This window comes from Pelobates fuscus, chromosome 5, assembly GCF_036172605.1.
Source record: "Pelobates fuscus isolate aPelFus1 chromosome 5, aPelFus1.pri, whole genome shotgun sequence".
Lineage (NCBI taxonomy): Eukaryota > Metazoa > Chordata > Amphibia > Anura > Pelobatidae > Pelobates > Pelobates fuscus.
The window spans coordinates 268,947,204-268,960,288 of record NC_086321.1 but is presented as its reverse complement, the minus strand read 5'-3'; the positions used below and the strand labels follow the sequence as shown (position 1 = coordinate 268,960,288).

Sequence of the window (13,085 nt, the reverse complement as noted above, 5' to 3'; positions counted from 1 at the left end):
ACATTTTTGTAAATATTTTATTATATCTTTTAATGTGAGAACACTGAAGCAATGACACTCTGCTATAATGTAAAGTAGTAAGTGTACAGCCTGTATAACAGTGTAAATTTGCTGTCCCCTCAAAATAACTCAACACGCAGCTATTAATGTCTAAACTGTTGGCAACAAAAGTGAGTACACACCTAAGTGGAAATGTCTAAATTGGGCCCAATTCTACATTTTTCCTCCCCGGTGTCATGTGACTCGTTAGTGTTACAAGGTCTCAGGTGTGAATGGGGAGCAGGTGTGTTAAATTTGGTGCTATCACTCTCACACTCTCTCATACTGGTCACTGGAAGTTCAACATGGCACCTCATGGCAAAGAACTCTCTAAGGGTCTGAAAAACAGAATTGTTGCTCTACATTACGATGGCCTAGGCTATAAGAAGATTGCTAAGACCCTGAAACTGAGCTGCAGCAGGGTGGGCAAGACCATAAAGCGGTTTCACAGAACAGGTTTCACTCAGGACAGGCCTCGCCATGGTCGGCCAAAGAAGTTAAGTACACGTGCTCAGCATCATATCCAGAAGTTGTCTTTGGGAAATAGACGTATGAGTGCTGCCAGCATTGCTGCAGAGGTTGAAGGGGTGGAGGTCAGCCTGTCAGTGCTCAGACCATACGCCGCACACGGCATCAAATTGGTTTGCATGGCTGTCGTCCTAGAAGGAAACCTCTTCTAAAAAGGATGCACAAGAAAGCCCGCAAAGAGTTTGCTGAAGACCTGCAGACTAAGGACATGGATTACTGGAACCATGTCACGTGGTCCGATAAGACTAAGATAAACTTATTTGGTTCAGATGGTGTCAAGTGTGTGTGGCAGCAACCAGGTGAGGAGTACAAAGACAAGTGTGTCTTGCCTACAGTCAAGCATGGTGGTGGGAGTGTCATGGTCTGGGCCTGCATGATTGCTGCCGGCACTGGGGAGCTACAGTTCATTGAGAGAACCATGAATGCCAACATGTACTGTGACATACTAAAGCAGAGCATGATCCCCTCCCTTCTGATTGGGTCGCAGGGCAGTATTCCAACATGATAATGACCCCAAACACACCTCCAAGATGACTACTGTCTTGCTAAAGAAGCTGAAGGTAAAGGTGATGGACTGGCCAAGCATGTCTCCAGTCCTAAACCCTATTGAGCATCTGTGGGGCATCCTCAAACGGAAGGTGGGGGAGCGCAAGGTCTCTAACATCCACTAGCTCCGAGATGTCGTCATGGAGGCGTGGAAAATGACTCCAGTGGCAACCTGTCAAGCTCTGGTGAACTCCATTCCCATGAGGTTTAAGGCAGTGCTGGAAAATAATGGAGGGCCACACAAAATACTGACACTTTGGGCCCAATTTGGACATTTCCACTTAATGGCTGTGTGTTGAGTTATTTTGAGGGGATAGCAAATTTACACTGTTATACAGGCTGTACACTTACTACTTTACTTTGTAGCAGAATGTCATTTCTTCAGTGTTGTCACATGAAAATATATAATAAAATATTTACAAAAATGTGATGGGTGTACTCACTTTTGTAAGATGTGTAAAAACAAAATTCTACAGCAATGTCTCTGTCTTCATACTCAATCTATTTACATATCTTATATTATACGTCCTCATGTACAAGAAATTTCAATTTAAACAGATTATTTACAAATATTTCCCACTTGTAACTTCTCTGAATTTTTTTATTTTTTTTAAACACAGATACTTTTTTCCACCCATATGTCTGTTTAACTAGTTTCTCTTAATGCAGTAAGACCACCAATAATAAATGCTCAATAATCCATGTATTGATGTACAAACAACACACACAGTTCCAGCACTGCATGCTCCTCAAAGTATTTGCCATGCAGAAAACATGTAAAGAACCTGACAAACCACTTGGATACACATTATATCAATGACGCAACTTGATTTGCAAAGCAAAATGCATAGGTGGACAGTCACCGCAAGCACATTAATCAAACTATGTACCGTAACACTTTGTAAATGCTAACTGCTCAAACATACTCCATGCATTGTATTTGCATCTCTGTCATACTATATTTAAAAAAAGAGAGGATGACCCCTACAGTATGTCTGAAATACTAATAGTTTAATGGTATGTAGTCTGTCAATTATTTATGTTTAATATGTTGCTGCTTTATAAAAATCACTGCCAAAGTACAATACTATATTGCTGCTTTTGTAATCTAAAATATAAATATGTGCTAAATAATTTGTGGTGAGACCCCCCCAATAAAACTACCCACAATTTGATGCCGATAGAAAAATTACTGTTGTGCGTCAACTGCATAATTCAAACTGGACATTGGGCGCAGACTTTCCTGTTCACTTGCAACTATGGATGATTAAAGGGAAACCCCAGGCACCAAAACAACTTCATCTAAATTAATTTGTTATGGTTCTTAAGGGGTTAAACCATTCTCGAACAGTTTAACCCTAAAATTGCCTCCAGCAGAGATGTCCACTTCTCCTCCCCTCTTCGTCCCCCCCCATACTCCCCCGGCGGCTTCAGAAATTTCCGATTCAGGAAACAAGGGGTGCCGCTCATTGGCTGAGAACGGTCATGTGACACCATATTCACTAAACTGGTTTGGAAAAGGTATGTTTTTTTCCAAGCCAATTTACTGAATTAGGAGTCACCAATTGAAAATTCAGAAGCTAGATGCCGCCTGCGGGGGATTGGAATGGTTTAACCCCTTGAAATAAAAGTGCCTCCAAGGGCCCTTGGCACCATAACAACATCTTTTAGATGAAGTTGTTTAGTTGAAATTGTTTTGGTGTCCGTAGTGTCACTTTAATAAAAAAGCGGTGTGAAAAATGCTGTGTTTAAAACAGTTAACCTTAGCTAAGGGTACTTGTAGATATTCAGTGTGAAATCTGAAACACAATGCCTGTCTGTGCTTATTTACATGTCAAGCTGGGAATTCTGGGATAGCTGTAGAAACATGATGTCTGTGCCACACATTAATATTTCAAAGTGCAGATATGCAGGTGATGCAGAACAGTAATGTTTCTATCTATACCCCCGATTTTATATTTTTGAATAAACTTTTAAGATGATTTCATATTTTGAAAAAATATTGTAATATTTGTATGTTTTTACATATTGATATATATTTTTTTATTTATTGTATATTTTTGATAATGTAATATTTTGAAAACATTTTTGAAATATCTTTTGAAAAGCTGGTCTAACAATATGCAGCTGAGGCCCTATATATTTGAAATATAGCTATAACTACATAACTTGCCTGTTACGTCAAAGAATAAGTTATGTTTTCAAACACCTTGTTGTACAGTACCATATAACCCCATGCAATATGGATTTACTGCATGACTTATCAAAGGCCGGACAAGAAGCTAGACAGAGGGAAATATGGTGTCTCACTCTCCTTTGTACCTGACCTTACATATCATTGATAAGAGGGGGCAGAATGAATTTTGGAAGCATTGAGATGTGGCTGTAGCCCTGGAATAGAATTCCCATCAGTCTCAAGAAGCACTCAGACATTTAAGAAGGGAATCATACAAAATCACTGGAACCCAATATATGTAAGGCATTGGATATCTCTTGTCACACCAAATTAATATGGCTCTTGGGACGAAAAAACTGGGTACCCGTATTGGAATACATTGCATTTGTGGAGGGTAGGGTACCTATGACAAATGGACTCCATGTCCTATGACTAATACAGAGATACAGGATGTGGGCATTGTGGAATTGGAAACCCATGGCCCATTAGTACATAAATTGCCCCCAATCTCACAATCAAATAATGAGAAGAAGGACCAAGTATTTGCAGACTTGCACCTGGGCTACTGTAAGCCATGTAGTAGAGTGTGTGTAATGAGGGAATGGGGGGGGACCGTTTACCATAAGTGTCCTAATTATTATTGGTTAAGTCCCGGAGACTCTCAATGCTTTGGATGCTTTGGGATTTGGCCAGCAAGCACAGCCTGTTGACAGACATGATCTATTTCAGGTGCTTGTCATGTGTCACCTTATCATCTTATAAAAGGCATTGTAGCTAGGATGAGAATTACAATGCCATATTAGCATCATTACATATGAAGCGCACCACAAATTTATGTTGTGTGTGTCTGTGGGACACAATGTCATAATAAAATAGTTTTTCTTGGCTGACGGGTAATATAGTTCTGGTTGTTTCACTGACACACATAATCCAGTTGAAATATATTTTTCATCTTTAGAAAAAAAGCATTATTAGCAGTTAGAACTAGGGAGAGGACAGGTGACATAGTTCTTTCCTTTTCAAAGAGCACATGGAACAACTTTTACTTGTTCGGTCTACAGTGGAATATAGATGGGGAGGAAAAAGTGCCTGGGGGTTTTGAACAGCACTCTCCCGCTGTTGGTGGACTACAGCTCCTATAATGCTCTGTGAGCCGAACACAATGACACAAGTGCTATACCGAAGTATGAAATAAGACAGAAGACAAAATAGAGTGAGAGGCGATGAGGTTTTCTCAAACAAAACTGGCATATATGGCAACACTTGAGAAATGATGTCCTTTAAATAGAAAATATAAACAAGAACTGTATACACAAAGCAAAGCTATCTTGACTGCGTACACAGAGAAGATAACATTAACAGCAAGCATTATACCGCAGGATAGCAGAGCATAACACCATAAAAACAAAGCAAGGCCAATTTTTTTCCTTCTTTAGCAAGAGAAGCTGGAGACGGCCTGCATTCTTATTTTTGGAAAAGAAGCACAACATTACAGAACATTAACGTGATGTACTGAAAGCAATTTCTTACAATCCCTCAGAGGCTTCTAAAAGGTTCATGATGTCATGGAGCATGAAGAAAACTGGAAGAAACAGATATAGTTTGAGTATGATAAAAAGGACTGGCTGGAAATGTGAATTAGGACGGATAAAATGATACACAGTGATTGTAGCACTACGGATACTCATGCAGGTGAGGTAGAGCTGATCAGATCTGGAAATCCATTAATACGTATTTTTAGTACGTTTTACTGTCACAACAAAGTCTTTACTGTCTGTTTATTATTGGATGTGGTTGTACGTCCTCTAATTTCACTTCAAACACTGGCAGTGTACACATTGCAAGTATGTGCTACGTTCTGCTTTTAATTGTATTATATTATGTGCTCGCAGTGTATGTGCATGTGTGTACACACACACACATATATATATATATATATATATAAATGACCAAAAAATTGTGGATCTTGAGGAAGACCCGAACGGGTCGAAACGTCGGTCAGACACCTATGTAATTTTGTGATTAATTAAACATGTTTTGTTTTTTAACCCCTTAAGGACCAAACTTCTGGAATAAAAGGGAATCATGACATGTCACACATGTCGTGTGTCCTTAAGGGGTTAAAGATCTTTGAGTGCACCCTTTTATTAGCTTTTATACGTATATATATATATACACACACACACTGCAAACACATGATTTTATACAATTACTAGCAGAACGTACCCTGTACTTGCAATGTGTATACACACACAAGCACATACACTGAACATACAATACACACTATGTTAATACTGGGCAATATACACCCTATTACCAATTATATGGTACGCTCTGATACTACTGTTATTAGCTATTACTGCTATTAGTTTGCTCCTAATGACAACAAAACGCTAATACATGAGATGCTACCTAAGTATTTCAAACAGATGGAATCTTTCAATGTCCGCAGTCTCTGATATGAATGTGTGTATTGGTGGAACACTAAGCATGGTTATTCACTTAAAAAAAATATTAACACCAAAACTGTGCTACTTGGAAACTTCGTATGTAAGACCATAATAACTAGATGTTATGTTATGTTATACGAATAACCAACAGAGAATGTTAATTGAGATTAAACAAAATACTGCTTTCATCATTTGCTTAAAGCTGCCCTGCCACTTTGCAGGCTTTGCTTTTACAGTAATCCTTTTTTGTTTGTAGGGCAAACTGCAGACATCATGGACAAAGGAGAACAAAATGGAGCCACCCAGATATTGAGATTTAGCACGATGAAGAAAAGACAATAAATACAAATAAAGGCAAATGGCAATAGGGGATAGAAAAAAAATATTCTACATTTATGATTTAAAGATGCACTTCCAATTAGTTTGATTCTAATAAGACCCAAACGACATTCAACAAAACCTCTTTACCCTTCATTCATTGTTTTCAATCTGTCTTGCTTCATGGTACATAAAGTAGCAGATGACTGACCCTCAGCAGTACTGCTCTGGTAGCAGGATTACAATTTTAGATAATTTAATGGGACACTATAGGCACTCAGATCACTTCATCTCATTGAAGTAGTCTGGGTGCAGTTTCCCTGTCCAACTTAGTCCTGCAATGTAAAACATCAGACAGCCACTAAAGGAGCTTCTGGGATTCTAAAGGACTCTGAATTTCTTAAACCCAGCTGGACATCCTCACGCTCTTCATGAGGACATCCAGCGTCAGTGAAATCCCCATTGGAAACAATGAGACAATGCTTTCCTATGGAGAAGGCCTAGTGTGCTGGCAACACTTCCCTAACATGTGGATTAGGTCCCCCCCACATCGGATGACGTCAGAGGAGGTGAGCCCTACCCAGTGCCGAGGGACATCAGCGCTGAAATTGGGTGAGTAAATAAACCATTCATATGCCAAGGAGGGGGAGGGGGAGATAGGATACTATCGTGTTAGGAATACAGATTTGTATTTTAACACTATTGAATTCCTTTAATTACAGTCTGCCTAATAAGGGTACTTGGAATAAATAAAAATGCAGACCAATTTACCCGTAAAATTTATCTGTTTTTTTTCCCTTGGTTTCCAGTATAAACTTTTTAAAAGTTTTAATCTTAAAAAATTATCTTGTTTTTAGAATCTCAGGAAAAACTCTTTTTCTAGCCTTTTCTTAATAATAGAAAGTAAGGACAAAATCTGGGTTATTTACTAAAGTGGGAACCGTTGGGAATTCAAAGTGAATTTCAAATTATAGAACAAAATAGCTTAACTGGAAAATGTATGACAAACCCAGTAAACCGCTTGACCCCATCACAATATTTGCTATCTGCACCCAATTTGTCATCGGTTCTATGGCTCCCAGCTCAAACATCCACGAAGAGAGAGAATGCATTATTTTCAATATTGTTACATTATTACTGAAACAGTCATATGAAGACACAGAGATAAAGGGGTACATACCTTTCTCACACAGTTTTGTGGATGGGGAGCTAAGGATGGGTTGAGACTCTCAGCCTGTTAGTGGTGCCCAGTCCATTGAAGTGTCGGACCATCACCAGAAGGCAAGGGGCAGTGTGGACGCACTTTGGGTTAAACTATTTGTAAACGTTTAACCTCTAAAGGTAGGATGGTAGCCAGGACCTCCTGGCACCATAGCAACTTCAATGAATTAAGTTGTTATGGTGCCCAGAGTGTTCCTTCAAACAGTAATTGTTTTTATATTTACCATTTTAATGACATTGTCATTTTCAGGTTGTTGACTTGGGAAACAAGGTTTATTCTTTACCAAATTGGGCTTATGGCTTCTGTTGTTTCAGATGCTGGAGTACAACTCTCACTACCTTATAATAGATTAAACAGAGTTAAACCTCCAGTATGACATCAGACGAGGTGGAGGTCAGGGCAGCCAAAGGAGACTCGGCGCTGGAAAGAAGGTAAGTAATTTTATTTTATTTTTGTTTATTTTCTTTACCAACACTTGGGGGGCAGCTCTAGAGGAGGGTCTTTAAAACTGTAGTGTTAATAATTTTACAACCTTTTACGATCCATAATTCATTCAATCTACAACTCACCAGCAATATCACAGAGCTCTGCGTCAGACGCATTGGCTAAAGCTTCCTCTAGTTCTGGCTCCAAAGTTACATTTTCTAAAACAGGGTCAACCACCGTCTTCTTAGGAATCCATGGCTTTCCTGCATAGAAATATTTTTTTTTATTATTATACATTTTTGTTAACACAGCACATTGAAGCCAGTATGGTTTAAAATTCAACAAAATATAATAATACAAATAATACTCATACCAACTATGAGTAATCCCGTTTAATGGAAGAAACATGCAAAATTTTAACTGAACTTGGACTAATTTTCTTTTAGGAAAAAAAACATGAATGTTTATATCAACAAGATTGGTGGATTTGTTTTCAACTTTTCCCTGGCTGTCTGTATGGACTTTGTTAAAGAGATACTCTAACTACCAAAAGACTTTAGCTTAATGAAGTTTTTGTGTATAGATCATGCCCCTGTAGGCTCACTGTTCCCTTCTCTTCCATTTAGGAGTTCAATCACTTTTTGTGTTTGTTTATGCAGCCCTAGCCACACCCCTCTGGCTGTAACTGACAAAATGCTTTAATTTTCAATCAGATCTTACAGCACCGCATGTTTACTTAAGAAGTTATCTCTTCTCTATTAATTGAACATTAATCACACACAAGAGGCTGCTGCATGTTCTAACAAGCAATTAACAAGCAGGAAGTAAGAGATGCCACATTAAACACACTGTGCAATAAGGGAAGCTAAACAAATGTAAACTCTTTTTCAGGAAGTGTATAAGGAAGCTGTTTGAGTCTCATCCATATTGAGGGGCATGATCTATACAACTAAACCACTTCATTAAGCTGAAATTGCTATGTTGCTCAAATTGCTTTGTCCCTTCACTGTTGTCTGAATTAGAAAGGTTGACACATATATTTGTTAACTCTGTGTTTAATCAAATTGCAAGCCTCTCTCTACCTAACATAAGTTTTAAATTTCTAAACATGACTTATTTCATTTATATCAAAAGAATATCATGGATATACAGAATGATCATCTAAATAAAAATATATATATATATAATTAACTATTTTTACAGTCATCACTGAAAATAGAAATGAAAACTGAACATGAGTAATATGGGACATCACTCCTTCACTCATGAAAAGAAAAAGAAAAAAAATACAAAAGAATACATTAAAAACCAGAAATGAAAAGAAGTGTGAAAAGATGCAGAAGAATACAACAACTGTGATTAATGCAGAGTCAATTCTGGTTAACATTTCTAATGAAATGTAATTTTTGTTTATTTTTTGCATTCTTTTTTTCAAAAGACGAGAAACTAACAAAAAATAAGTGAAACGTTTGTCATTAAGCGATGCATAGATTATGCTTGTGTTTTCTATCTACTTCTATCTCTTGTATAAATGTGACTTTCTTTCCAAATAGCCCGTGATGAAATTGATAAATATTAAAATATGAGATGACACAATTCAAGGCAAAGAACAATGCTGATTTAGAAAATGTTCTGCTGGTAAGTATTGCACACATCAGATGGCAGACTATCAATAAGCAGCATCAGCAAGCAACCCTAGATGGTGTTCATAGCAAAAAGATCACAGATGACCTTCGCCAAAAGCAACAGAAATACTACACATTGCACAAAAGTGTTTAAAGAAGAACTTCCACTAGCACATCATCACACCAACTAAAACACATAATATTTCCAATAAATACAATTTAGCCCGGTATCCGAAGCAAATGTAAAGGCTCCATGATTCCTTGCACACAGTTCATGAATGCACATGGAATCATGGGGAAGCATCCAGTGTGCACTGTTGCACCAATGCTGTAATTATTCAGACTTTTATAAACTGACCCTTTATTTATTTTTTTCCATATATAGTCTTTATTTTGCCAACAGCATGAATAAGCATACATTACATTCAGTTTTGTTTACACCAGGTATACATGTCATTGCGATACGAGTATTGCTGCCATTCGATTGTTACAGTTTATACAGTATTTAACATTTATTGTATGCTTATTACAAACAAATAATGGTTAGCTATTTGCTCCTGAACTAGTTTAGCCTCACACCGAGGCTCGGTCTGTGTGCATTCGGTATTGTGTTGGCATTATTTGGGGAGAACAGGAACATATGGGGGGGAAGGTAAGTTTAACTTGGAGTGGAGACTTAGAGTCCCCAGCCTTGCTACCCAGTGCCTGCACGTTCTAGTTAGCACCTTTGGGTGCTATGTCAACAGTTGGACGGGTCTGGTTTGTGATCGGTAATGCCTGAAGCATGGGGTACCCAGCTTGCCCATTCTTTGTCGTATTTATTCCCCTGACCCTGGATCCTGTTAGCCATACGCTCATAGGAGCTTATGACATCCATTCTCTCTGTAATTGCCACTATGGTGGGTACTGCTTTGCTTTTCCAGTTTTGGGCTAGTAGAATTTTTGCTACCGTAAGTATGTTTATTAGTACTTTCTTATGGGGGTGCAGTGAGAGCCCGGGTATCATATGTAGCAGGTAATGTTCTGGTCTCAACTGAATCAGGAGGCCGGTAGTGCTCACAATAAGGCCTTGTATCTGTTTCCAGAATGCTCCTAATGCCTGACATTCCCAAACCACATGTAACATGGTACCCACACCCCCCTCACAGCGCCAGCAGAGCCCGGAGTAACCCTTGTAAATATTTGCTAGTTTGTGTGGTACCAGGTACCATCTCATGGCTATTTAGCAGTATGCCTCCTTGGAAGCATTCTTCGTGTTTGTCAGTGCCTCATACCATTGTGCCAGTGTCAGTTGGTTGCCTACCTCTCCCTCCCATTGTGTCATATAGGATCGTACTTCACCTGATTGACCCTCCAGAAGGGCATTGTAGCACATGGACAGGGGTTTCCCTAGTTTAGTAGAGAGGACCTGAGTGATTAGCAGGGGTAGGTCTTTGGGCATTTCTTTTGCTCTGCACGTGTGGGGTAGTAATATGCTTTTTGTTCTAAGAGAGAGGTACATGTCCCTTTGGGGTAGGGAAAATTTTCGCTGGAGATCAGGGAACGTTTGGATCTCGTCTCCCTCCCTGGCTGCCCCTGGCTATCCAGCTCACTGTGGGTAGGTCTGGGGAGAAAATGGTCATGGCTTCTAGTGGCGCTTCTCTGAAGAGCAGGTGCGGGTCCATAATCAGGTGGCTCCAAGTCCGCCATGAGCTCAGCAGGAAACGGGAGCAGTGTGATAGGTATGCCCCATCAGGTTTGGCCGGGGCACTGGTCCACAATATGCGGGACGTGTTGTGTGGGTGCAGGTAGGCATCCTCCAGCGTTAGCCACAGAGGCTTTTGGGAGCTATCCTTGAGTCTCAGGATGTGTACGCCCTGTGCTAGAGATGTGGCTCTATAGTAGGTTTTGATGTCAGGTAGGCCCAGGCCCCCTTTGGTGAAGGGAAAGCCTAGGTTGCGCTGGGCTACTCTTGGGGGCTTTTGTTTCCAGACATGTGCATTAATAACCGATTGCATTAATTTGATCAGTTTATTAGGAAGTGATATTGGAATCGTGCGGAAGAGGTATAAGATATGAGGCAGAGCCATCATTTTAATTGTATTTACTCGGCCCAACCAGGAGATCTCTAGGTTCTCCCATTTTTCCAGGGTCATTCGCATTTTGTGTACTACAGGGTAGTGGTTCTCTTTAGGGATGGCTTGGTGGGTTTTTGTCAGTTTGATCCCCAGATATGTGAGGGATGATTTGCGCCAGTCAAAGGTGTATTCGGAGGTTAGTTGTGCTTGTGTTTGGTGTGGAAGATTGATCAGTAATGCTTGTGTCTTGGCAGTGTTGTTCTTATAGACTGAAACCTCTCTGTACTCTCTGAGTAGTTCTAACAGTGCTGGGATGGAGCTGACGGGATGCGTTATGAACATGAGTATGTCGTCGGCAAATAAAGCCAACTTCTGTGTGCCACCCGGGGTTGACAGGCCTTGGATCAGTGCATTATCCTTTATAAGTCGTGTTAGGGGTTCGAGGTATAGAATAAAGATAAGTGGTGATAGAGGACAGCCCTGGCATGTGCCATTTTGTATGGTGAAGGGCGCTGACAGGAAGCCGGTGCTAAAGACCCTTGCCGATGGACACTGATAAAGGGCCATGATACTTTAGAAAGGTCTGTGGAAGACTCATTTTAGCCAGGGTTTGTTCCATATATCCCCAATGCAAGCGGTCGAACGCCTTTTCGGCGTCCAATGCCAGCACCAGGCCCTGTTGAGAGGAGTGGTTTGCCCAGTCAATAAGATTTAGAAAGTGGCGGGTATTGTCCCCCACCTGCCTGCCCGGCACAAACCCTGCCTGTTCAGCGGAGATGAGCGTGGGAAAGAGTGCTTTGATCCTTGTAGCTAACATTTTGGCGTACAATTTAGTATCCGAGTTGAGAAGCGAGATTGGTCTCAGGTTGGCGCAGTGTGTGTGGGGTTTGTTAGGTTTTGGCAGAGTAACAATAAAAGCTTCTAGCATTTCCGGGGCATTTTGCCAGTCTGCAATATCATTGAACAGTCGTAAGAGGTGAGGGGCTAATTGGTCCGTGAATTTGATGCAATAATAATTCGAGAGGCCATCTGGGCCCGGGGATTTGCGCTTGGGGAGTGATTTTATGGCTGCCCTTAGTTCTTCGTCAGTAAAGGGACTGGTTAGGTATGCACTAAGGTCCTGGGATATACTGGGGAGGGTGACTTTTTCAAAGAAGGAGTCTATTCCAGCCTTAGAAGGTTGGTGTGTCCCTGGGTCTGTGTGGATTTGATAAAGTGATGCGTAGTATTCCGCTAATGTGTTCACTATGTCCTGAGGGTTGTAGAGTTTGTCTCCACGTTTGAAAACAAAGTAGGGGATCTTGGCCTGGAGGTATTTTTGTTTCAAGTGGCCAGCTAGAAGCTTGCCAGCTTTGTTCCCTAGCGTGTAGTGAGTTTGTTTCATATATCGCATATGTTTCTCTGTGGTTTGTAGTTGCAAATCTCGTAATTTGGTCCTGAGTGTTTGTAGGCATTTGTGGGTTTGCTTGGATGGGTTTGATTTGTGGTCAGCCTCAGTGTCTGCTATGTCCTGAGTGAGTTTGGTTTGTTCCGTGCACGCTGCACTCTTGGTGTTTGCTAGCAGCTTGATAAATTCTCCCCTCATAACTACTTTGTGGGCTACCCATGGTGTAGCGAGTGTGGTTTCGCAGTGTTCGTGAATTGCAACGTAGGCGTCTAGGGTATCGCGTATGCGCTCGAAATGGTGAGGGGTCTCTA

The 13,085-nt window shown here is 40.4% G+C and overlaps 1 protein-coding gene across 2 annotated transcripts in view; it reads right to left on the bottom strand.

The window, feature by feature from the left end:
• Positions 1 to 13,085, bottom strand: part of TMOD1 (tropomodulin 1) — a 93,795-nt gene that overhangs the window by 16,425 nt on the left and 64,285 nt on the right. For both annotated transcript variants that reach the window (XM_063455283.1, XM_063455284.1), the window contains exon 4: positions 7,849 to 7,968. In XM_063455283.1, the coding sequence (XP_063311353.1) occupies positions 7,849 to 7,968 (120 nt within the window). The remainder of the gene's footprint in view (positions 1 to 7,848; positions 7,969 to 13,085) is intronic.